At 34.2% G+C, this 26,404-nt stretch overlaps 1 protein-coding gene across 5 annotated transcripts; it reads left to right on the plus strand.

Moving 5' to 3' along the window:
• The first annotated feature begins 43 nt into the window (after positions 1–43).
• LOC101964833 (uncharacterized) lies at positions 44–24,542 on the plus strand. 5 transcript variants are annotated; one of them, XM_078050221.1, is made up of 10 exons: positions 47–174; positions 9,206–9,334; positions 10,847–10,968; positions 12,618–12,756; positions 13,683–13,742; positions 14,842–14,963; positions 17,072–17,182; positions 18,857–18,963; positions 21,790–21,880; positions 23,953–24,542. In XM_078050221.1, the coding sequence occupies exons 2-10, from the start codon at positions 9,280–9,282 to the stop codon at positions 24,067–24,069; spliced, it is 924 nt and encodes a 307-aa protein (XP_077906347.1). In that variant the 5' UTR covers positions 47–174; positions 9,206–9,279; the 3' UTR covers positions 24,070–24,542. The 5 variants fall into 5 exon arrangements, 4 of the variants coding, with proteins under 4 accessions (XP_077906346.1, XP_005322734.1, XP_077906347.1 ...); XM_078050220.1 differs by lacking the exon at positions 9,206–9,334 and having other exon boundaries at positions 44–174; XR_013439032.1 differs by lacking the exons at positions 9,206–9,334; positions 21,790–21,880; positions 23,953–24,542 and adding an exon at positions 17,890–18,033 and having other exon boundaries at positions 44–174.
• Positions 24,543–26,404: the final 1,862 nt, after the last annotated feature.

Below are 26,404 nucleotides of genomic sequence, written 5' to 3' on the forward strand. Positions count from 1 at the left end.
AGGGTGGGGTCAGAAGTCGGGACTCTAGCTGCGCGTGCGCAGTTCGAACGGACTCCTGCGCTTCTAGCTACGGAGACATGGAATTTTGCGCTGCTCGCCGAGCTATACTTCAACTGCTGGGTACGGTGGCTCCCGCTGACCGCCCAGCGCTGCTGCAGTGGATGCGAACTACACGTAAGCGACCAGAGCCAGAGGCAGGCAGCTGGGGCAAGAATATACTGAGGGAGCTGACCTTTGGAGATTTAGAAGGAGTGAAACCAAAAACCTTCCCTGGGGTCGCTGTGCATATCTCTCCTTTTCTACGGGGTAGTTTGACGGCAGCACACCTTAGACGTGAGGCCGCTCAGAGGACCACGTGAGATGGGATAGAAAAAGATGAACTGGGCTCTAGGGAGGTGGTGTGTGATTTCCTCCCAGACTTCAGAGATCCAGTGCCAGAGCTCTTTGTGCCTAACCCCTTTTCTGGAAGAAAAAAAAGTCGGGGGGGGCTTTAACCCTTCTCATTACTCTCACAAATGGATATTACCTGGAAAAGCACTTTATGAAGAGGTTTTTTCAAGGTAGAACTTGAAAATATTACCCTGTAGGTAAAATCACCTATGTTTTCTCGATTGTTAACAGCAGTCTTTTGGGATTTGTGGGGGAAAGTCTGACTTTAAACTCCATAATTTAAAATTAAAAAATGATAAAAGGCACAAGTTAGGACCGAGGAAATATGGTAATTAGATCTGGTTATTGAAAAATTAGATCTTTCTATTCCAGCAAAGTGATACCTAGTGAAAATACAAAAATTGTATAGTCAAACCATACCTCTCTACCTTCTACATTGATTTCCATGGTTATTTTTGTTCAGACTTATTTGAAATATTCTTGTTTCCTGTTGACTCCTAGTTTTAGATTTTCAACCTTGATCTCTTCCAAAAACTCTTGTTTTTGTGATGTTGGAGTCAGTCGCCAGGTATAGGTATTATAATAATTATTATTAAATATTTTTGGAGATCATTTTAAACAAGATACCAAACCAAAGTTAACTTGAACATCTGAGAGAGCTATTTACTTGGAAACTCTAGAAAACTAGAGATAGAGCTTCATATTTATATACACATATAAGATTATCTCAAGATAGGAATTCCAAAATATGCTTAGTCTTCTGTTACTTCATTTAAATCCTTTCTTATAGTGGGCTGCTGTGTCTGCATTCCTGTAATCCCAGTCACTGGGATCAGGGGTTCCAGGCTAGCATGGGCAACATAACCAGATCCTGTCTCAAAAAAATGTGTGTGTATAATATCAACTTCCATCTAGCTTTTCTACATTCATCAGTTCAAGGTAATTTAATCTAAAAACATTGAATGCCTACAGAAATGCCTATATTGCCTTGCCTGGCAGTTGCAAAATTATTGCAATATCCTTCCTTTCAAGAACATTATGGAGCCATTTGTAAATTAAATCTCTTAACTTTAGAGGCATCAATTGAGACTCCATATTTCAAAGTCAGAATGACTTAAAAGCATGTTTAGATGTTAATTTTGTAAACAAGAAGTCTCAGTTTTCAAAGTGTCACAACTTAAAATGAAAGAGTGGTATATTTTTTAAATAAACCTAAAAAAAGTAGTATATACCTTTTTATTGTGGCAAAATACAACATTTGCCATTTTAATCATTTTTTAGTGTACAGTTCAATGGCATTAAGTATATTCACATTGTTGCATATATCACCATCATCCATTTCATTTTTCATCTGTCTGAACTGAAACTCTTGGTGTACTTTTTTTATCAGGTGGTCTATATGTAGTGCTAAAGATTTTCCCAAATGTTTCTTGTTTTTCTAATTAGATTTTTTTTGTTCAGGAAAAAAGAACTTTTTTTTTTCTGGCATTGTCACTTCACATAATATCTTATTTGTATATTTACTTAAACCTTTTTAAAATATATTTTTATAGTAAATGAATACAATACCTTTATTTTATTTTTATGTGGTGCTGAGGATCAAACCCAGTGTCTCACATGTGCTAGGCAAGCGTTCTACCAACTGAGCTATAACCCCAGCCTTTTACTTAAACCTTTAATCATTATGATTCCTGGACTTTTATACTATTTAATGAAATAGCAAGAGATAATAATAGTTATTATTATGAGTATGACTTTGGTTTTGAGATTCCTATGTGTTAAAACTGGATGACAGGCCTGGAGTTGTTGCTCAGTGGTAGAGCACCTGCCTAGCACATGTGAGATACAGATACTGGGTTCAATCCTCAGCACCATATAAAAATAAATGTATTGTGTCAAAAAACACATGCATCATTTTAAAAAACTAGATGACATCAAAATACTGCTAATAAGTAAAATCAGAATAATTTCAAATACACAAAAGAAGGAATAAAATTTGTGGTCTCTGTAAGGATAGCTGGATTATCACACTAAGACTTTAGGTGATTTATAATCATGCTGGTGGAATCAGACCTAGTCCTGGGAAAAGCCAAGCATTTGGCAATTTCTGACATAAGTTGAAAATTTAGGAGAAATGCAGGTAGGAGCCTACATTTTGTTTTAACATAACTTAGGCTAAATAAAGGTCTAGGAAATATGGAGCACCAATTTGGAAGGATGAACTAACTTTGAGGGGCAAAGAAGGCAAATAGACGTCCCTCCTCCAAATATAAAGCAGTTAAAAAGACAGCAATACCTCAGCTGATTCATTACAGAGCATCTCTTCCCTTCTATTTCTTGGTGTAAAGTGCTCCCAGTCTAGATTTCAAAGTGTAAGAAAGTGGAATGGGGTATACCTGAGCGGTAGAGTTCTTGCCTAGCACGCACAAGACCCCTGGGTTCTAGCCCCAGCACCTCAAAAAAACAATAACAAGTCAGTATATATTGTGTAGGAAAATGAGTGCAATCCATTAAGTAAAGAAAGCTGAAAGCCTGAACTGCATGTGGGGGGGGTGGAATATGAATGTGTGTGTAAGCATCAGAATAGTGATTTAATAACAAATGTTATTCTGAAGCCTCTGAAGTTTTCCTGGCTATGCAAATATAAATAGGGAAATCCAGCCAATAGCTTAATACAGTTCTACTTAGGATCAAGTTACAAAGGAGAAAATTCGAGTTTGCTCTAAGGAAATTAACAGAATCATCAAGGAAATATTTAAATGCTAAAGAAAATAATTGTTGAATAGAAGTTCATAGACACTTTCCTGTATACTTTATTTAAATACATCTTCATTGAGCAGAACTGATCATGTTGCTGAGCAGCAGTTACAGAGTTGTTAGAGGTTCTTTGAAATTTCCACAATTTTAAAAGGTAGTCTAGGATCTAGTTATATCTGTTAGCATACTGTTCCAATTTTATATAGTATTAGTATTGAGCTGTCCTTGTAACTTCATATTTTCTGACCATTAAAACCACATGAACTTGTGAAAAGTTCTCAACTATATGAGATAATATTAAAAATAGCAAAATCTAGAAAAGTGTACTGAGCATAAATTTTCCATCAAATAAAAACACAATTGTACTTTTCTCAAAATCTCCCTTATTATATATTTAAATTGGTTATGATATGTAAAAAGAATAATATAGCTTGAGCAAGTGGGTTTATCCCAGGAATGCCCTGTTGTTTAGACATTAGAAAATCAGTTAGTGTGATTCACCATAACTTAATAGAGGTTCTAGCCAGTATTTCATGGGGGATAAAATAGGGGAAGCATCCCAATTAGAAAGTAAGAAGTAAAACTGTCTATTCACACACAACTTGATTATCTACTTAGAGCTCCTAGAGGATATGCAAAAAGACTAGTACTAAATCACAGGATACAAGCATATTTTATAGTTTCATTATATAGTCTTTCACATTTTTTTCTCAGATTTACCCTGATAATGCTATTACAAATGGTATCTTGATTTTTTTTCAATTTTTTATTGCTGTGTGTATATATATATTTTTTAATAGATATGGCACACATCTCTGACCCCAGCTACTTGAGAGACAGAGGCACAAGGTATCACAAGTTTGAGGTCAGCCTGAACAACTGAGCAAGACACTCTCTCATAAAATGTAAAGGACTGAGAATGTAGCGCAGAGGTAGAATTCCCCTCACTTTGGCCCTTAGTTCCACAAGAAAATGAGGTTTAAACAAGATTGGTTTAAAGTAAATATGTGAGGTATTTTATAGTGGGGAGAAACTGAAATCAAGGATCTATATATGCGTTAGTAACGGTTCAAAGCCAGCCCAACAACTTAGCAAGACCCTAAGCAACTTAACAAGACCCTGTCTCAAAATTTTAAAAAGGGCTGAGGATGTGACTCAATGGTTTAAGTCCCCCCCCTAGGTCCAATCCCCAGTCCCCCTCCCCCCAAAAAAGAATATATTTATAATATAAGTGTGTGTATAGGGGAGTTTAAATAATTAATTTTGCACTTATTTTTCTCTTCCCTTCCCACCTACATATATGAGAAAAACTTTACTGTTCTTGCATAGCTGATTCACACCATCCTTTAATCTTTCTCCAGATTACATACTGTTTCCACATATTCTGCAATAGTTCTTATACATGTTAAAAGATGGTCAACTTCACTAATTTAATTTACTTAATAAAGTAAATTAAAACAACGAGGTTTGTTTTATGATAATATTCAATGCTGTGATGATCTGAAGAAACAATCTTATTCACATCTGTTAGAGTAAATTTAAATAATCTTTTAGGCAAGAAATTTGCAAATATGTAGCAAAAGCTATTGCAATGTTTTAAGTACTTTCCAGTCGAAAATTTGTAGTAAGAAAATAATCCTAGAGATGTAAGCAGATGATGTACCAAAACGTTAGTGGCAGTGTTCCTAATTTTTCACAGTATAACTATAAACTGTCAAGGCACAGGAGTGAATAGTTAGAGACTATAAAAATTTCCCTTCAAGATCTGAAAGTACCTACTGACTATTATGAATCTGTGACATTTGGATAAAAAGAACAGAATAAAAAATTTATGAAAACATGAGATGGGTATATCTTACTTAAATGATTAAACGGGGCATGTTTCCATTTCAATTCATGAAATTGACAACATTTTTTAATGCAACTTTTGAAAATAAACTTACCAGACTTATCCTCAAACTCACCCTCAAATGTTAATTAGCATTTATTGAATATTATTGTGACTGATTACTGTTCTAAGGCAGTGTTCATTTGGGGGGGGGGGCAGGGTTTGGAGGAGGGTGCCAGGGATTGAACTCAGGGGCACTCAACCACTGAACCACATCCCCAGCCCTATTTTGTATTTAATTTAGAGACAGGGTTTCACTGAGTTGCTTAGGTCTCACCTTGCCATTGCTGAGGCTGGCTTTGAATCTATGATCCTCCTGTCTCAGCCTCTGCAGCCTCTGGAATTATAGGCATGTGCCACTGCACCTGGCTAAAGCAATATTCTTAACATGGAATTTATATACTCACTTAATCCTCAAAACAGTCTTTTGATAAAGGTATTGTTCTTTATTCCCACTTTATAGATGAGAAAATTGAGGCTCACAATTAAGTAACTCACCTAATTAATTGATGGGTCCACGATTTGAATTCAAGTGGTCTTAATTCCAAGGTACTTTTTTTTTTTTTAACTCTATTCAGAGTGTATTCCAGAGAATAGGCCAAAGCCAGCTGAGTGAGGATGGTTTAACTAAAAGTTGAAAATAAGAACCAGAACCTAAGGAGAAATTATTATTTTTTTAATGATTCTAAGTAGGAAGCCCAGCCCCTCAATACGTGGTAGAGCAAGTGCTCTACCCTATCCCTGAGAAGTGATAAAATGAGTGTTTCTTATCCCTCATTATGCAATGTTTGATTGCATAGACTCTGGAAACAAAAATGGAGAAAAATAATGGTGTTGCCTCAGTTTTGAAGTGCATGTACAGCATGTAATACAGTACCTTACATATAGTACCTAATAAATATTAGCTATTATTGCTAAATATCTCTTAAGAAAACTTTTTATAAGAAAATACATTTATTTCCCCGCACCCAAGCATACAACTTCACGTGCCTTCTTTTGACCATATAAGGCCCTTATTTTGATCTTGACTAGAATCGGGTTGCAAAACCCTGTAGTAAATAAAGAAATCTGTTTATTTTTGAATGTGGTTAAATCAGAGTTTGTTGTCCATGTTGAGGGATGCCTCACATTTCCACCTGATAGCCTTCAACAATAGTTTTGGGGCTGGGGGTGTTGCTCAGTGATAAAATGCTTGCCTAGCATATATGAGGCTCTGGGTTTGATCCCTAGCACTATATAAACAAACACACACAGATGCAATCTTCCTTTATTAATGAATAAGTGGTGACTGAATAATGTGCAGTTTCAATGTATCTTTGATTTTAACTGGTGATGCTTACATCAATTTGGGGATTGACTCCCAGAAAAATATATTTAACTAGGGAATCAGCTGGAAGTTCATAGTGATGGTTCATAAGTTACCACCAGTATCACTTTTCTCCAGCTTCCTAGATTTTTACATATGATCCATTACAGTTTTACTGCCACCATCACTCCTTCCAACTTTATCAATAACCCAGTAGCAGTAGCAATCAGAGTTCTAGAGTGCTACAAAATTATAGCAGAAGAAAAGAAACAAAGGTAATCATGGGCTAGAGAACCAGGTTGCCAGAATGTTCAGTTCCAGGGCCACATTTATAGGAACTGTTGAGAAAGCCCATAAGATAGCAAAGATGTCGAAGGATATGGCTGCCACATCATAAGAAGAACCATGCTTAGAGCGAGGGAGAAAAACCTAAGGTAGTGATAGGAGAGCTGCTACTAGCTACTTTCTTTGTACTTCAGAGGGGCTGTATGATACTGTGATTCAGACTTGGACCTGCCTTCTCATCCCAGTTCTGCCAGTTTCTGACCTGTGGAATCTAAGGCAAATAACTTAATCTTATGATCTCAGATATTTTTCTAAATTGTGGAAACAGAGTTGTTAATAGTCCCACCTTATAGAGTTCTTGGAAGTTAATGGTAATGTTTGATTAAACACTGCAAAGTCTAGTATACCTTAAGGACTATAAGTAAATGCATAACATTAAAGAGAGTGATAACTTTCAGCTAAAATTGAAAACAAAACTGAGCTAATGTTATAAAGGGGAAGATTCTGGAAGAAATGCTGTCCTTTAATGTGGTGAAAATTGAACAACTATATATCAGGTATCAAGTGATTCATACATGGTATTTTGCCTTTTAGTAAGAGGTCATAGTGAAAGTTCCTTTTCTGCTCTAAGACTCTTTGATTTTGTAAAAGTTTGTAAAAACACAACTGTTTTATTAACATGTTTTTTTTTTTAAGAGAGAGAAGAGAGAATTTTTTGATATTTATCTTTCAGTTTTCGGTGGACACAACATCTTTATTTTATTTTTATGTGGTGCTGAGGATCGGACCCAGCGCCCCGCGCATGCCAGGCGAGTGCGTTACCGCTTGAGCCACATCCCCAACCCAACATGGTTGTTTTTGTTTCAGAATTAAACCCAAAAAGGCTATAAAATATTTTAGTTTAATACGATGGGGGGGGCTTCTTTAGTTACACCACTTAACAAGAATCACTGGTGTGAACGCTGGGATTGTAGCTCAGTGGTAGAGCATTTGCCTAGCATGTGTGAGGCCCTGGGTTCAATTATCAGCACCACATCAATAATAAATGAATAAAAATAAAGGCACTGTGTTCATCTACAACTAAAAAAAATCACCGGTGTAAGTAATATTATTAGAATTAAATTTGAATCAGAGCTGGAGTTGTAGCTCAGTGGTGGAGCACTTGCCTTGCAAGTGTGAGGCACTGGGTTCGATCCTAGCACCACATAAAAACAAATAAAGGCATCAAGTCTATATACAATAAAAATTTTTTTTTAAATTTTAATCATAAGAGCTCTCACATTGTGTTCTATCTACAGAAGGAAACTAAAACGTTAGATATTAATTAGCACCTTTGGAAAATTAGATTTTAGAAATATAATTAAGAAAGCTAATATAGAAAAAAAATTCATCAAAGGTGTTAATTAAGTTCAACCTAAAGTAATTTGAAAGGCTTTTTGTGTGTGTGGGTGTGTTTGTATGTGGTGCTAGGGATGGAACCCAGGACCTCATGCATGCTAGGCAAGTACGCTACCACTGAACTACATCTCCACCCCCAGGAAGGCATCTTAATATTATTTTTGCAGAGTGCAGTGGTTCACACCTGTAATCCCAGCGGCTTGGGAGGCTGAGGCAGGAGGATCATAAGTTCAAAGCCAGACTCATCAAAAGCAAGGCGCTAAGCAGCTCAGTGAGACCCTGTCTCTAAATAAAATACAAAATAGGGCTGGGAATGTGGCTCAGTGGTCAAGTGCCCTGAGTTCAATCCCCCAAAAAACAAATATATATTCTCTATAATTTATATTGTCTCCTAGAAATTATTTGAAGCAATAACTGAGACTATTATCCAAGGTATGCAAAGAAAGTTTTGGAAAAAAGCTGAAAGGCCTTCCCACATTAGTTCAGAGAGCCAAGTAATTTATCTTGGTATTAATATTATTGCTCCAAGAGAATTTATGCAGAGAAAGAATCTTTGTGGTATAGAGAAAAAGAACACATTTTTCAGAGGCATCAATGTAGGCTTATGTTCTTATGTAGTTGTTGGCCTGCTTTATAACTTTTGGCAATTCTTTTGACCTTAAAAGACCCACCCATCAGCTGGGGTTGTGGCTCAGTGGTAGAGCACTTGCCTAGCATGTGCAAGGCCCTGGGTTCTGTCCTTAGCACCATATAAAAATAAATAAATTAAAGATTAAAAAAAAAAAAAACCACCCAGTTTCCTAACCTGTAAATGTACTCTTGCTTTGTGTTTCTCACAAGGATGTTGTAATAGTTAAATGACTTAGTTTCTATATGAAAAAATTTTGTAAGCTATAAGACCTGCAGTTTTTAATTTGTGACATGAAGATGTCATTCTGAACAAACCAAAATTATTTTGTTTAATAAGAAGATCATAATGTGCTGTTACACATATGGTGACGTTATATAATAATGTACTATATATTTCAAAAAGCTAGGAAAAAGGATTTTAAATGTTTTTACCATAAAGAAGTATGTAAGTGTTCAAAAAAAAAGATATGTTTAACCTGATTTAAACATTACACAGGCATCAACATTTCACATGATACCCCTTAAATATGTATAATGTTTATGTTTTACAGATCAGTTTAAAACTTTTTTTTTTTAAAAAAAAGGAGATCATGAGCTTACTTAAAGACAACCAGAGATTTGAAGGATGTGGAAATTAATGATTTTATTTCCTTCCGGATGTCCTTGTTTACCTTCTACAGGTGTTTTTCTTTCTTTCTTTTTGTGTTTTGGTGGTGGTGAGTACAGCACTTGCATGTGCTTTATCAGTGAGTTATATCTCAGCCCCTGTAGCTATTTTTAACAGTAAGAAAGACAAAATTCCTTTGGGGTCATTTTACCTAGGAAGAATTTAGTATAAGAGAGTCTCTTAAAGGAAGGGTAAATACTTTGTTTTCTATTCCATCATTTTATGTGTCCTTTCCATTCTGCTTTTGGCATCAAAGAGTAGCTGTCTTCAAAAGTATTTTATTTCCAGATAAGTCATTCTATTTTAAATGTGTATATGAACTGTAAGTGTTCAAAAATAATAGAAATAATACTTAGAAATAATACTTTTTAGAATCAATTAAAAATTAACTCACTGCCAGACATAGTGGCACATGACTATACTCACAATGGCTCAAGAGGCTGTGGCAGGAGGATCTCAAGCTCAAGTCCAGCCTCAGCAACTCAGCAAGCCCCTAAGCAACTTAGTGAGACCCTATCTCATAACAAACAAACAAACAAAAAGGGCTGGGAAAGGAGCTTAGTGCTCAAGAAAAAAAAAAAAAAAGAACCCTGGGTTCAATATCTAGTACCAAAAAAAAAGAATTTAGCCCATAGCAAAGTTGAAACAATAATGTTATTATTATTAATTACTTATTAATGAGCTTGAGACTCTAAATACTAATGGAAGTACTTTTGAATAAAAATAATAAAAACACCATTTTATATCATCATCTAGATTCACCATCTATTAATCTTTATTGCTTCTCTCTCTCCCACTGTATCTCCCCCATCCTCCTCTTTGCTCTAGTGCAGCAGAACAACATGATTATTTATTGTATAGTTTGTACCAGATGTTAGGATATTAGTGTCTTTTTTAATTTGAAGTCAAGCAAATTTTATCAGAATCAGGGATATTCAGATTACTAAGGTAATTTTAATAATCCTTGAGTTATGATCCTAGGTTTTGATCCATGTGGTCAGAGATAAAATTTTTGACTTTTTATTAATAAGCTTCAGACTCTAAATACAAATGGAAGTACTTTGAATAAAAATAACATAGTTAAAATACTACATATTTTCTTAAATATCTTTGCTTTGATTGGCAGTTTGGGAAAATAAAAAATTCAACATTTTAAGTTAAATTTGTGATAGAACTTGAATTTGTCACCAGGTATGGTGGTGCACACCTATAATACCAGCGAGAGGCTAAGGCAGAGAATTGCACATTTGAGGCCAGCTTCAGCAAATTAGCAAGGCCTAAGCAACTTAAGGACCCTGTCTTAGAATAAAAAATTTAAAAGGGCTGGAGATGTGACTCAGTAGTAAAGCACCCTTGGGTTCATTCCCCAATACCAAAAAATACTTAAATTTGTCATTTTTTTTAAAGGTTTATTGCTATAAGTTGATTGATGCTGTCTGATATAAAATATATCCATTTTAATTATTTAATCTAGGCATCGATGCAACTAAAAGAACTATTTCTGTTTTGTTTTGTTTTTTTTCAGGAGATTTTGATGAATTCACTCAAGATAATAACGACATTATGTTGAAAAACATAGCAGATGACCTTCGGAATTGCTTACCTTTAGAAACCATGCTTTCCTCAGAACATCTAGCCCTTCAAAAAGTAATTACATTAAATCAAATTAATATACTATTTGTTCTACTTTAGGATTCTTCTATTCTTCCCTAACATCAAAGCCTCTCTTGTCTAATTACTTTTAAATTCAGCTTTAAGCAATTTTCATGCAATGCCTTCAACCATGTTTCCAGTTTTTTTGAATCCTTAAACTTCTGGCTCCCTAGTAATAGTTATTCAACAAATATTTCTTGAGAGCATCATGATTGTAAGGCACTCAAAAATCATAAAACATATCCAGTGAAGGCCAACAGTCTGTCCTTGTATTCATCATTGTCCCGGTTTTCTTTTCCTTGTTGCAGTTCCCTCGATTATCACAAATAGACTTCACCTTCTTGTTTCTTTCTCCTGCTTTTACATCACATATTTTTTCTTTATTCTTCCATTCCTTTTTTCTAGAATTAATTCTTGTTTTTCTTCTCCCAACAACCTTTCTCATTCAGGTTCCTTCAAGTCTGGACATGTAAGGGAGACATGCTACAAATACTGTTTTTTAAAGCAAAACTTATAATAATAGCCTCTTGTACCACTAATCTGAAAATAGCCATCCTCCATGTGCTTCTTTTAGCCTATAATGCCTGAGCAAAGGAACTAAAGCTATATTCTTAATAGTATATGCATATCATGAACATTTTGCAAAACTATAGATATTCAAGCATTCAGATTGGATTCTCAAAGGAGGAAAGCAGGCAGTGTAAAATTTGAGAGAGGGAGGGGCTGGGGATGTGGCTCAAGCGGTAGTGTGCTCGCTTGGCATGCGCAGGGCACTGGGTTCAATCCTCAGCACCACATAAAAATAAAATAAAGATGTTGTGTCCATTGAAAACTACAAAATAAATATTAAAAATTTCTCTCTCTCTAAGAAAAATTGAGAGAAATATTTATAAAACAGTTTGGATGGTATTTAATAAAACAATCATTATCATGATATACCACAATATATAAAATGACTGATTTTATCTTCCTCAGTTTCCTTCTGATCTTTATATGTGTCCATTGATTTTTAACATACTCAAAGAATTTTTTGTATAAAATAAAATTTTTAAGAATCCATACATGGTTTTTTTATTATAGTTAAGGTATAAGGAATCTGAGTGTTCTTTGTTGCCATCTGCAGTTATACCTCAACCCACCAATAAAAGAGGGCTGCTATCTCTAAGCATGAAGTTTTAATAACAATTATTTGAAAACTTTGCTTTTTGGACAAAGATTACTTGCTAAGTATTTTGATGGTAAGTAACTGACACATAGAACTCAGAAAACCTAGCATTAGTTTCAACTTTCTCCCTCTTCATAGTGTAATTTCTTTACAGAAATCTTGAATATCAATTTCTTTGTAAAATATACTCCTTAGGATGGACAAGATAATCTCTAATATTACTTGGAGCTGAAATTTTAGATATTTCTTACAGTCATGTTTTGTATTTTTCCAGGTCAAATAAAAAGTTAATAGTGTATCAGTAATTAAATGAAGGGGGGGAAAGTAGTTATTGACTTGAATAAGTGAAACTTATATTTTTGTGCCTTGTTACTCTCAAAATTTTAGCATGTGAAACATTAATGTTTTGCCTTATTTAGCAATAAAGAGAGACTTTTTTTTTAACTTATGTTTCTTTTGATGTTTTTCTCTCCTCTAGATACAGCAGCAGCCAAAACCCACAGTTCATGTTGATGCATTCCTTTATGATGAAGACTTTATTGATTCATTATGTGAGGAAGGAAAAATGAGCAGAAACTACTGTATGGTGTGTGGCTCACACCAAACAGCACCTTTAGGTAGGCACTCAAGTGTACAAATATGATGACTTTATGTGTATTTTTTCTGACATGAGTGTGCACATTTTTGACGAAACCATTGAAGACTTTTTTAAAGCAAAAGGCCAACCTGCAGCATAGCCATTACCAAATATTGCAATAAGGAGACTCAATATAAATATTTCATAGGGAAGCTGGGCACTGAATGTCCTCCAGAACACATTTAAAAACTGCATCATAATCACAGATGATTTTTCAAGTCCAAAAATTAAACATAAATGGCTAGACACAGGAAAACTAACTCATATTCTATATACTCAACAGATTAATTTACAAACCATTTGTTGATATGTTTATAATAAGAAATGTAACTTTTCAAGGGGCCTGAAATGTTTCCCTATAAAAACATCTGTTTGAGAAGTCAGATAGTGATCAAATACTACTAGGTAGACATGGGCTCAAGACAGAGACAGATAATCTTGAGAAATAATTTATTCAGATCATTTTTGATCCAGTGAACATCCCTGACCCATAACAGAACAACTCTAGTGACAGTAAGTCTTGCATATTTGCTCCTCAGCTGCAGCACCTGTGTCCCAAACAGGAAACTAAAATGTTTCCATGATGCTAATATATTAATTTTTCTATTAATATATTCTTTGTTTAAACTGAATGTAATTGACTGAACTGTTGTTTCAGACATGCATTTTCCAGCTCACTTAGATTTAGAGTCGTTGCTTGGAGCAGGTAGCCTTTCCAAGGAATTAATCTTGTGCTTATGTTACTGATCTTAGATAATGTCATTCTCAAAGGTTAACTACTACCAAACTTGAATTTTTTAGGTACTACTAATATTTTGTACCTGCATTATAATTTGGGATTAAGTTTACCTGATTGACTGGTTTAAGATTCTATTTCTAGATAATACTTCTAATTTCCATTTGAAGTAGTTGAAATTCACAGAATGAAAAGGTCTTGGACAAGAATAATAGAGGACAAACTAAAAGGTGAATTATAACTATAAAACCATAACAAATAGATCTGATTTCTAGAAATTTAATAGAAGAGCTGTTTGACAAAAGTCTGAAGACTAGGCTATTATATTTTCATAAAAATAAGGTTATAAATAATGACTAGATATCCAGAACAGCTCAGATAACGGTAATGAATCTGAAACAGCTGTCACCATGGGGGAGTTCTTCATATGACATTGGATTTATCTAGCTCTGAGACATTAATGGTGACTTTAGCCCAGAGAAAAAGTACTAATATTGCAAAGAGTTATGGACCATGTGGATTCTAGGGAGATAATGACTACAGTGGTCAGAACTAATCTCCAAAAGTTACTTCTGAGACCTAGTCACAACATTTATTCTGTTCCAAGGGATTGGCCTACCTGTTTGCATTTCTTTGCCACTTTCCATTGGTTATGGCCAAGGTTGTTCCTCTTCCTGACCATTATATTGTGTCTAGCATATCAGGGGAAAAAATTGACTCAGGCTATCCCAGAAATTTTATCTCAGAAACTGGGGTAAGAGGATAGACTTGAGGATAGAAAATAAATGGTGGTAGTTAAAGGAAATAAGGGCAATTTATGGAGATATTTTAATCTCTTTCCATACCACTGCAGAACACACATTCTCCATTATACAACTCCAAAGATGATCATTTGTCTGGTAGTTTATATAGTTTATGCAGCAATACATGGCAGTTTTTAGGTTGACTCTGGGGTAAGGTGAGAAAGCCAGATGTGGAAGTTAAGAAGCCACCAAGTAGCAACAGGTCAGAGAGCAAAAAGGAAGGAAAAAACCCAGGACATTTCAAGCAGTAGCAAGAACAGATAGAGACAATAATCTCGGTAGCTGGTTCCTAGAGCCCTTTTAAATGTCAGAGAGTTATTATTTCCTTTTCTATAATATAACTTAGAGTAGTAGAGTACAAATTTATCATATTATTTTTTTCTAAATAAATTCTGGATGGCTCTCATTGATTAAGAAAAATACATGAAATATACTCTTAAATATAGGTGAAAGAATTATAGAAATACAGAATGCAATTCTTAATAGCAAAGCATAGATTGATGTTCACTCTGTTCTAATTCTCCAGGATTTATTTCTCATTCCTTCTCCCTCATGGAATTGAAGTTCATTTATCATCATGTACTCCCTGATCTGTCAGGAAAGGTCTTGGTTGACGTTGGCTCCAGACTTGGCACAGTCCTTTTTGGGGTAAAGTCCAATTTGCGGACATACTCAACATTTTGGAAAATACTTTCCTGTAGCAACAGCTTTGCCTGCCACCATCCAAGGTGACAGCTTGGCTTTATTTATTACAGTAACATAATAAGGTTAAAATAGTACAACATAGCAGGTTCCTAAATGCTATTTGATGATAAAAAATGAGGTTGGAATGCTAAAACCAGCTGTCTGAGTTCCTTTACTAATCTATCTCTACAACACAAAAATGTAAATATTACAGAAACATAATACTTTTATAACACTTTACTAATTTATCAGTCACCACTGACTTCTTTTTGTGCTGGTGATTGAACCCAGAGCCTCAAATGCTAGGCAAGCAGTCTACCACTGAGCTACATACATCCTCACTACTTTTTTCTGTATTATAACTAAAATAAAGTGATATGCTGAGCTTTGATAAGAACTCTTATGCCAGGTGCTGTAGGACACACTTGTCGTCCCAGCAACTCGGGAGGCTGAAATAGAAGGATCATGAGTTTGAGACCAGCCTCAGCAACTTAGCAAGACCTGTCTCAAATTGAAAAGTGAATAGGGCTGGGAATGTAACTCAGTGGTAAATAGTGCCCCTGGGTGAAATTCCCAGTTATACAAAAAACAAAGAAAGAAAAGAAATCCCTGTATGACTATAAACAAGTCATTTAATGCCTTTTGGCCTCCAGTTCTTCATCTGTAAATGAGCAACTTATATGATGTCCAAGAACACATCTTGCTCCCATTTTCTGTGATCCAAAGTTTGAATGACTTTTAAAAAGTTTCAAATGGCTTTTAAAAAAGATTTTCAAATCATGAGTATTTTCAGTGTACTTAAATGATTTTATCAAAAAACTGAAATGTAGTTTCTGGTTGTCATTAGTAGGCTTGTTAAAACATGTGACCAATAACAGTAGAGGCTCATGCTAGAAATATCATCATTGTTTACATACAGAAACAGTTAATTCTTTACTGCTTAATTTATTTTTCAGGGTTAAACTTTCATTTTGTAATTAAGAAAGATAGCCATAATAGAAAATATACAGTCTGATATTCTTTGTTTTGTTATTGTTTTTTGCAGGGGGGGGCAGTGTTTTGCTATGTTGCCTAGGCTGTCCTAGAACCTCTACACCCAAGTGATTCTTTCACTTATGCCTCCTGAGTGTTGGGATTACATACATGGTATCATTGTTGAAAATCTTAAATATATTGACATTTTTCTCTGTAGGTCACTGATTCCATAAATAAAAATTTTTTGAATACGTACATATGCATTGTTAAATATATTCTAAAAATCCATGATAGAGCTATAGATACAAATTTGGTTTTTATGTACGTTGGTACAGAGTGATCTTGAGAAAATGATTTGACCTTTCTTTCCAAATTATTTTTTATGATAACAATAAAAAATAACATAACAATACATAGTCAGTTTTTTTTTAATTATCCTTATTAACTTATTGGTGGATGATCTTTGGCAGATTGCCAAACTCTAGGCTGACTTCCTTAAGTCAACCAGTATATACCTCTGGTGACCACCCACTAGTGTCAGACTGTACATGATTTTCCATCATATTCCCACAGATTAATTCCTTTGCTGCTTTCCCTTGGTGTAACTTCCCAAGAAGTTACAGAAGTCGAGTATTGTGCACAGAATTCATACATGGTCACTTTTCTCATTTAAACTTTGTTTTTATCAAGAAAAATAAGAAATCAAGGCATACACTGTAATCACAGTGACTCAGGAGGCTGAAGCAGGAGGATCCCAAGTTCAAAGCCAGCCTCAGCAAGTAATTTAGCAAATAAAAAGGCTTGGGGGATGTGGCTCAGGGGTTAAGGGCCCCTGGGTTCAATCTCCAGTACCTAAAATAAAACAAAATAAATAAGAAACCTATCTTTAAAAATATAACTACTTAGTCAAGACTGGTAATATTACAAAATATTCTTAAGATTATATAAGTTTTACATAAACTACAAGATGTTACTTGTCTTTAGTTTTATTTTTACTTTATGGATATTTTTTAAAACCTGACTTTAAATTTCAAGTAGAAACAAGCCCAAAATTAAAAATTAATTCAGTAGCATCAAAATGTATCTTCCTTTTTTAGGGTTACCTTTACAGTTCAGCAGAGCAACTCTATGGAGTAGAATTGAATGGAGACTTTTGCCAGCTACAAGAAATGGTCATAAAAAAATACCAGTTCAATGATAGAATAAAGGTACTCTTTAAAATATATTTTCTGTTGTCCATTGTATATCTGAGCCAAACCCCAGCCCTCTACTTCTTATCTAAGTTACATATTTAGAAAGTTTGAAGTAATTAACTGATTTTTTTCTTTGTTTTGAGAATATGTCAAAGCTGTTTTTAAAACTTCAGGACAACTTAATTTAATTTTTTTAGTATTTTTATTATTTAAAGAAAGAAAATATTTTTTAAATAATTAGACCCTGTACCTTTCAAAATATTATATATTTGTAAGACCAAGTGCTTATTTGAAAAGAAATAATATGATACAAAGTAAACTTTTTCTTTTTAAAATGAAAATTGTTTATTTCTTTATTTTATCTTTCTTGTGGTCTGCAATTCTTGATTAAAGTGTAATTTTTTTGTAATTTTTTTTAAATGTTTATTTTTTAGTTGTAATTGGACACAATATCTTTATTCCATTCATTCATTTTTATGTAGTGCTGAAGATAAAAACTAGGGCCCCACAAATGCTAGGCAAGCACTCTACTGCTGAGCCACAACCCCAGCCCTTAAATAAATTGTTTTACTTGCTTTTTTTTTTAAATCAATTTATTTATTTTTTTGTTTTGTTTTAATTAGTTACACATGACAGTACAATGATCTTTTTTTTTTTTTTAAAGAGAGAGTGAGAGAGGAGAGAGAGTGAGAGAGAGAGAATTTTTAATATTCATTTTTTAGTTCTTGGCGGACACAACATCTTTGTTGGAATGTGGTGCTGAGGATCGAACCCGGGCCGCACGCATGCCAGGCGAGCGCACTACCACTTGAGCCACACCCCCAGCCCAAGTACAATGATCTTGACATATCATACATTTGAATCAGGTTGGGTATTTCTCGTTTTTCTGAGTATACAAGTTGCAGAATCACATTGGTCATGCAGTCACGTATATACATACAGCAGTGATAATGTCTATTTTGTTCTGCTGTCCTTCCTTCCTTGCTTTTTTAAATAGATAATAATTCAAGTCAATGTTTGATGAAGAGTCACACAAGTCGGGTTAACAGTGTATTAATAATTTATAGTTTGTAACCCAATTGCGAGTTCAAGGCTAGACTCAGCAATCTAGAGAGGCCCTAAGCAATTTAGCAAGACCCTGTCTCAAAAAGTAAAAAGGGCTGGAGATGTAGCTTAGAGGTAAAGCACCCAGTACCGGAGGAAAAACAAAAACAAAAAGTCTCTAATTTACAACCTACTTTTATAATTTTAGGGTTACGTGTGTGTGTATCCTATAATTTTTATATGGTCCCACTTGATTCTGTGAAATAAAAGAGATTCCATTTTATTTATGAAAACACTGACTACCTTAGATTAAAAGCCTGATTGGTAAATGGAGCCATAATTCAAACCTAGGTTCTTTGACTTAGAACTAGTGATATAATTATAGTGGAAAAAACTCTGAACTGGGAATTTAAAAAGCATAATTATGACCTAATAAATAATTTCATCTAAAACAAATAGATCTTCAGAAGTTTGATTTTTACTAGATATTGTTTCTCCTATAGGCATCAGTATACTGATCTCCCATTATCAAAGCTATTAATCTCATAATATTTCACTATATCTGATATTTCACTATATAGATATTTCCTATGGGGTTATGTAATAGCATATACTTGTTCATTACATATACTCATTCTTCTTTAGGTGCTTCATGCAGATATCTGCACCCAGGGTTCACTTCTGCAAAATGCTGATGTTGTTATAATGAATAATGTCTTCGAATATTTTCTTAATGAGGAAGAACAGGCCAGGTATGTTATTTATTCAAAATTTTGTTGTGGGGGGGGGTTTAAGAAAGAGAATTTTTAATATTTATTTTTTAGTTTTCGGTGGACACAACATCTTTATTTTTTATTTTTATGTGGTGCTGAAGATCAAACCCAGCACCCCGCACGTGCCAGGCGACCGTGCGCTTGAGCCACATCCCAGCCCATTTTTTTTTAAATATATTCAACAAGATACAGTAAAAACATCCTAATATTAAACTTTTTTAAAGCAACCTCAACTGTGAGATTGTTTTAATAAGAAATTACATTATATATGACAAAATTAAAACAAACTTCATAAAATGTTTCTTCTATTTTTCCACAGATATCAAATAATTGTATAACCCAAGCATTTGCTTAAACAGGCAAGAATAAAATTAGACAACAGTTCCCAGTGGTTCTTTATACTTATGATTTTCTATCTCACTTTTCTGTGAAATAACATCATTTACTATCCTATCACAAAATAATTGATATTAACTAAGGCTTATAAATGAATATAAAGGAGCATATAAGAATATTAACCTGGAAAATAGTGTTTAATTATTGAATTTTACAGTGTTCTTAAGGTAATAATAGTAGATTCCTGGAGTTTATTCCACTTTTAAGTAGTGGAAAAACTAGCAAATCTATGATCACTTTTTTTTTTTAATATTTTTTCTTTGAGTTGTAGCTGGACACAATATCTTTATTTATTTTTATGTGGTGCTGAGGATTGAACTCAGGGCCCCACACATACTAGGCAAGCACTCTACTGCTAAGCCATAATCCCAGCCCCTATGATCACTTTTCTGATGTCCTTGTCACTGTTAATTTAGAAATTCCTAAAGTCTATACAATCTAAAATGCTGTTTTGGTAACCAGTTAGAGTTGCTAATTTCTTATTTTTCATAATGACATTTGAGTATTCAAGATGCAGAAAAGCTCCTTTCCATATATACAAAAAGGAATTATACTAATGTGTTTCCATTAGTATATCAGTAGAATGTCTCTTTCACAAATTATGCACAGAATTGTAAACCAGTATAGTTAATACTGAATGGAATCCAAACTTCTTTATTCTGCCACCATCTTCTAGTACTACCTCTCTATTCTCCTTTTACCTCCACCCTTTTCTTTCCCCCCTGCTTATCTCTCTCTCTCTCTTTCTCTCTATCTCTCACTCTCTCTCACACACACATACACACACACAACACACACACACACATACACACAAATTACTACTCTTTAAGGTCACTATGAAATGAACAGTTTAATTCATTTTAAAAGAAACTATCATATTGTCATAGCTCAGGGAGAGGGTGGTGGTTTGGGTCATAAACTAAACACATGATCATGAACAAAGTTGTTTTAATCACAGTGCCCTCTTCAAACATAATTTCTAGTGAACAAAGTATGATTTACTTTTTGTCCCTTTTGTGTGTGTGTGTGTATGTGTGGTGCTGGGGATTGAACCTAGGGCCTATGTACATGTAAAGCAAGCACTGTACCAACTGAGCTATATCCACAGCCCAACTTTGCCCTTTTAAAGTTAATGACAAGCCAGATGTGGTGGTGCATGCCTATAATCCTAGCAGCTCAGGAGGCTGAGGCAGAAGGATTGCAGATTCAAGGCCAGCCTTGACTTAGTGAGATCCTGGTCTCAAAATAAAAAAAGACCAAGACCAGGAATGTAGCTCAATGATAAAGCACCCCTGGGCTCCATTCCCAGTACCAAAAACTAACTAAATAAATAACAAGTTAATGACAGGTAGCTAAAATACTGCATAATTGTTGAGAAATGAAATATTAGCAGGTTTATGCTTTATAAGAAGTTTAAAGAAGCCAAGTATGGTAACATATGCCTGTAATCCCAGTGACTTCAGAAACTAAGGCAGGATCATTCCAGGCCAGCCTGGGCAAGATAGCGAACCCTGTCACAAAATAAAAATAAAAAAGGGCTGGAGGTGAGCTCAATGGTGAAGCAACCCTGAGTTAAATCCCCATTACCACACACACACACCAAAAAAAAAAAAAAACTTGAAAGATAAATACTTTACACTTTTTGGAGATTCATTATGGAAAAATTTTTAATGATCAAGAATGAAGAAAACTATTGGGAAATTGATATGGGAAATACTGTATATTTGGATTATTTTTAAAACTTTCTTGGTACATTCATTCATGAACTCTGCATTATTCACTGAATAACTATTGGCTACATGATATAATTTAATCACTTCTAAATTGTCTAGAACAATGAATTCTAAATATAGATAGGTTATACGCTCTTGTAGTTATCTTCTTGTGAATGACAATATACAAAAGTAAGTTTAGAAGATACAGTAAAACATTCTGATATTGGAATTGTTGTGCCAGAACATTTACCTATAATTAATCCTATTTTATAGAAAATGAAAGAAAAGATGTTGCAGAACGTAACTGCCAAATATATCATTTTTAGAAACCACAATCAAAAGAACAAAAGAGCACTAGCCCAAACACAATGACATTTATTATTGAACACTGCCACATAATTTTACATCCGGCCTGAGAAAAAGAACATTTTATCATTTTGCTAATAAACTCCAGAACTTAATAAACCCACTAATCATTGCTATAACTAAAAGAAGTATAAATGATTCCACTACCTATCTGCCCCTAGATTACTTCATCTTTGTTCCTTAGTAGTATAGTATTCTATCAAGATTCATACACAGTATAGAAATCCAGATCATATCTACAGTTGTCAGTATTCTGGATTTTGTCAATTCTAACAGGTATGTAGTAATATCTTGTTGTTTTTACATATCAATTTTTAATGTGTTGCAGAGCCTGGGAATACATCAGCCATAATGTAAGGAAACAAGGATCATTATTACTAACAGTGCCAAGTCTTGAAGAATCTCTCTCAGTTCTTCAGGTATGTAAACCACTTATCTAGTATTTTTATTGTCAAAACTTTTTCCTGTATTTTTTTTCCTTGATAGCTGTTATGATATTCTAGGAATGTTCTCTCTGAAATAGTGACAAATGATAGAATATCAGGAGCCTTATTACTTAAGCACTGGTTTGAGATTTATTTCCTGGCCTCAAAAGCTCTGAAATTGTAATCTTTACTTGGATATAGATTCCTTTGCTTCTCTACCCAATTTTTCTAACTTTAGGGTCATAGTTTGGGGTTAACAAACACTACTGAATATTTGTAGGGGGCTCAGAACACCCACATTAAACTTTGTCCCTCAGGCCAAAAGGAACACAAGGCTTCAAATAAGTAGACTGGAGGACTCCATACTCTGTGCAGTTTGGCCTCTAAATCAGTTGGGAGTCCAGCACAACAATTTTCTTGTTTCACAGATTTCTCCATATAAAATGATGCTGATACTTAATAATAAAATTTAGCCCAGCAAATTGATCTTTTCATGAAGGTTAATTAGTATTTGTGAAGTTCTTTGAGATCCCCAGATAAAAGGTACTATTATATTTCTTTTTCGTACCAGGGATTAAAGTCAGGGTTGCTTAACCACTGAGCCACATCCCCAGCCATTTTTATTTTTTCTTTTGAGACAGGGTCTTGCTAAGTTGCTGAAGCTGTCTTGAATTTGGAATCCCCCTGCTTCAGCCTCCTGAGTTGCTGGGATTACAGACATACCCAGCTATGATTATTATTATTTCCTGTAGTGGAGAGTTCCTTATATATAAGCACTGTCAAATTTAAGTTACCTGTTTCTTCCTCTTTTTTTTTAAAAAAAAAAAAAAAGGAGGAGGAGGAGGAGAAATGATCAATAACACCTTCAAAAAAAATTTTTTTAGTAATCATCCAAATTTCAAAAGTAATCCATGCGTGGGAAATAATCTAGAAGAATATATAAAGAAAAGGTGTTAATCTGTCCAGTTACCTCCTTGTAAGATTCCCACCCCATGAGTGGTGTGACTGCACTGTGATTTTCCATACTCATAAAAACAGCTTTAGTGGGCACAGTATCATGTATCAGTAATCCCAGTGATTTAAGAAGACTGAGACGGTGAATGGCAAGTTCAAGGGCAGCCTAAGCAATTTATCAAGGCCCTCAGCAATTTAGCAAGACTATGTCTCAAAATCAAAAATAAAAAAAAAGCTGGAAATGTAGCTCAGTGATAAAGTGCTCCTGGGTTAAATCCCTAATATTGAAGTGCTGGGGGGGGGGGTGGAATGTGACAAAACTTTTAAAATATATGGTCCTTAGGGGCTAGTGTTGTGGCTCAGTGGTAGAGCGTTTGCCTGGCATGTGTGAGAAACTGGGTTCAATTCTTAGCACCACAAAGATATTTTTTAAAAAATATGTATATGGTCTTTAATTTATGTTTTATATATATGTATATATATATGTTATAATTATATGTATATAAGTAATTTTTCACTTACCAGAATAATAGTCTTCACCCAGAATGCATAAATTTGTTCAAATAACCATTAGAAGTTGATATTTATGAAAAAGTCCTTATACATAAACTCTTGATAATTTTACTGCATTCCTGTCTAAAAATAAACTTCTTTAAACAAATACATACAGTAGTGATTCCAGAATTTCTCTGGCATGGAAGCTCAAGTTTGCCATAGGAGAGTAAGGGTCTAATGAAGGTTATGAAAGGAGATCTATTACCGTGGATGTATGAACAGTTTTTCTGTGTTCTCAGTATATTCCCGTTGTTATTTTGGTCTTTTGTTGTTTAAACCAAATGATTATTACACTAGTTACATTAAAATAACTATTATGTATTTATGCTTTAATGTTCAAAAATCGGAATAAATTTAACTCTAAACACATAGACCTATTGTTTAGTACAACAAAAATATATTCACATAGTTCCATGTAAACTTGGTCCTGTGTATTATAGTAAAAATCTAATGTATTCAATTACTTAATGATGCTTTCGTGAAATTCCAGAAAGTAGGATTATTCTGTAATTCATGTTTATTCATAGGTTGTTTGTTTTGTTTTGTTTTTCCCCTAGACTAATATACAGTTATCTCCCTGGGTCAAAGAAGTACCACTGAACTATGATGAATGCCTACCAGAAGACACTGATAGAGAAGCTCTTGAACAAATTCATCTATATGAGATTCTCTAGCACCAAAATAGTCCTACCTAGTATAATGTTTTGTTGAGTTTATTACAAAATAAGGAAGAAATGTATCTTCAATGTCCTAAAACATATTTTTCTGTATATTCCCTTTCAAAATTTGTACCTATGCTATATATTTATAGATAGTTGTATATGTACATACGTAATTGTTATGTATGTATACATACAACTTCTGCTTTGTGTGATAATTAAAGTATTTATCTGAATTTTTTAAATTTTCCTATTTTTTCAATTCTGAGTGTCACATGCCTATAATCCCAGCAGCTTGGGATAGAGGCAGAAGGATCACAAGTTCAAAGCCAGCCTCAGCAAGTTGTGAGGCCTTGTCTCAAAAAATTACAAGGGGGCCTAGGGCAGGGGCTCAGCAGTAGTGCACTTGGCCTGGCATGAGTGAGGCACTGGTTTGTTTCTCAGTACTGCATGTAAATAAATAAAATAAAGATTTATCAACAACTATATATATATTTTTTTTTGAAAATAAATAAATAAAAAGGTTTGGGATATGGCTTGGTGGTTAAATGCCCCTGGCTATAATCCCCAGTACCAATAAATAAATAAATAGATAAATAAATTAATTAATTAGTTAGTTGAAAATTAACTAAGTCAGAATTAAGACATATTCATATATAATCTTATCTTTGATTTAGGCATGGAATATTTTATTCTTTGACAAAGATAGACTCCTATCCTAACCCAGGAAGGTAAAAAGTCTTGGTCTTCCAAGTGGCAATATTGGGACATGGTAAATATGTCTTGACTCCTTTTTCCTCCATCCTGTGTTAATACCTTAGTTTTCATTTCTTTTGAGCTCACTGACAGTCACAGTACCTTCCTGACTTATTCCCTTTCTTTATTTTCCTCTTTTAATCCAAACTAAATAATGGCTCTCCAGAATTATTTCTGCCTAAGTCAGAACACTCAAAGAAGATTTTCAGGGGAAAACAACACTTAAAACGCTTGCCTAGCATGTGTGAGGCACCACATAAAAATAAATAAATAAAGGTATTGTGTCCATCTACAACTGGAAAAAAAGAAAAAAAAAGACGTGAAAAGGAGGGAAAATAGAATAAAAAGAAGTGTTGGGGCTGTAGCTCAGCAGTAGCTCATTTGCCTGGCATGTGTGAGGCACTGGGTTCAATTCTCAGCACTACAGATAAATAAAATAAAGATCTATAAACAACTAAAAAAAAAAATTTTTAAAAATGAGGTGAGGGTAAGAAACTTTCCAAAATTTGTATAGCTAGAAAATGGGCAGAACAAGGATTCAACCCTATTTCTATCTACTTCAAAGTCCATACTCTTTCATTTTGCTGTTTAAATTTTATAGCCTAATGGTAACCACAAAATCAAGATTCCAATGGAGAATCTGTTTTGCCTCATTTTGCCTTTGGATTTTTTATCAAATGTGAAAGTTGCCTGTGCAATTGTCAAACATATGCATTACATTTGTTGGATGCTTAAGCCAAAAGGAAAAATGATAATGAGATTATAATCTAAAATTTATGATTCTGAATAAAAGAGAGGCACAACATGGCTTTTAGTATTATAGTAGGTGTTGCTTAATACTATGAATCTAATATTCTTGGTGAAATTTTGTTGTTATTATTGTTTGAGATGTAATCTCACTATATTGTCCAGGTTGGCCACAGGCTCCTGGGCTCAAGTGATCCTCCTACCTTAGCCTCAGTAGCTGGGACTACAGGTATGGACCACCATAAGTGGCTAATGTGATTCTTTTTTAAATTGAAATTTACCTATATAGAGTATAAATTCAGTTCTACTGTTGGTTTTTTTTGTGTGTGTGTGTGTATGTGTGTTTTTTTGGTTGTTTACTAACTTGTTCATACACCATAAAATAATAACCTGAACTTATCAAAAGCCACTGAAGAAATAGAAAATATGCCAAGTTTTTGACTTACAGGCAGGAAAAGACAACTATTGAGACTATAAATGATTTGCTTGAACAATGACTCAGCCTTTGGACTCCCATCTTCTGTTTATTTTCCTTGCCAAACAGACGTTTTCATTCAGGTCAAACTACAAGGTGCAAATAAGAAGATCCATGCTTTCTATTTGAAGATGAAGAAACACAGGCTGAGTTCGAAAATACTTTAGGATAAACTGTTCCCATTCCATTTTCTTAACAGAAAGAAAAATTGTGCTTGGAGTTTCCTTATTTTATATCTGCATTCTGCCAATAAAACCTACAATTATGGGATAAAATGAAGTTTGAAAAGTACTTTAGGTTGATGTTGAGAAATTGGAATCTTCCTAACATTAATGCTAAAAAAAAAAAAAAAAATCTAAATGGTAGAGATGC

Source organism: Ictidomys tridecemlineatus, chromosome 5, assembly GCF_052094955.1.
Source record: "Ictidomys tridecemlineatus isolate mIctTri1 chromosome 5, mIctTri1.hap1, whole genome shotgun sequence".
In the NCBI taxonomy this organism is placed as follows: Eukaryota; Metazoa; Chordata; class Mammalia; order Rodentia; family Sciuridae; genus Ictidomys; species Ictidomys tridecemlineatus.

What these genes read in the sequence shown, in the direction of transcription:
- LOC101964833 (XM_078050220.1), top strand. Translation starts at nt 78, where the DNA reads ATGGAATTTTGCGCTGCTCGCCGAGCTATACTTCAACTGCTGGGTACG. An exon ending in AACATCTAGCCCTTCAAAAA is followed by an intron (nt 10,969 to 12,617) that starts GTAATTACATTA and finishes TCTCTCCTCTAG; the next exon opens with ATACAGCAGCAGCCAAAACC. An exon ending in TTGGCACAGTCCTTTTTGGG is followed by an intron (nt 14,964 to 17,071) that starts GTAAAGTCCAAT and finishes TTCCTTTTTTAG; the next exon opens with GGTTACCTTTACAGTTCAGC.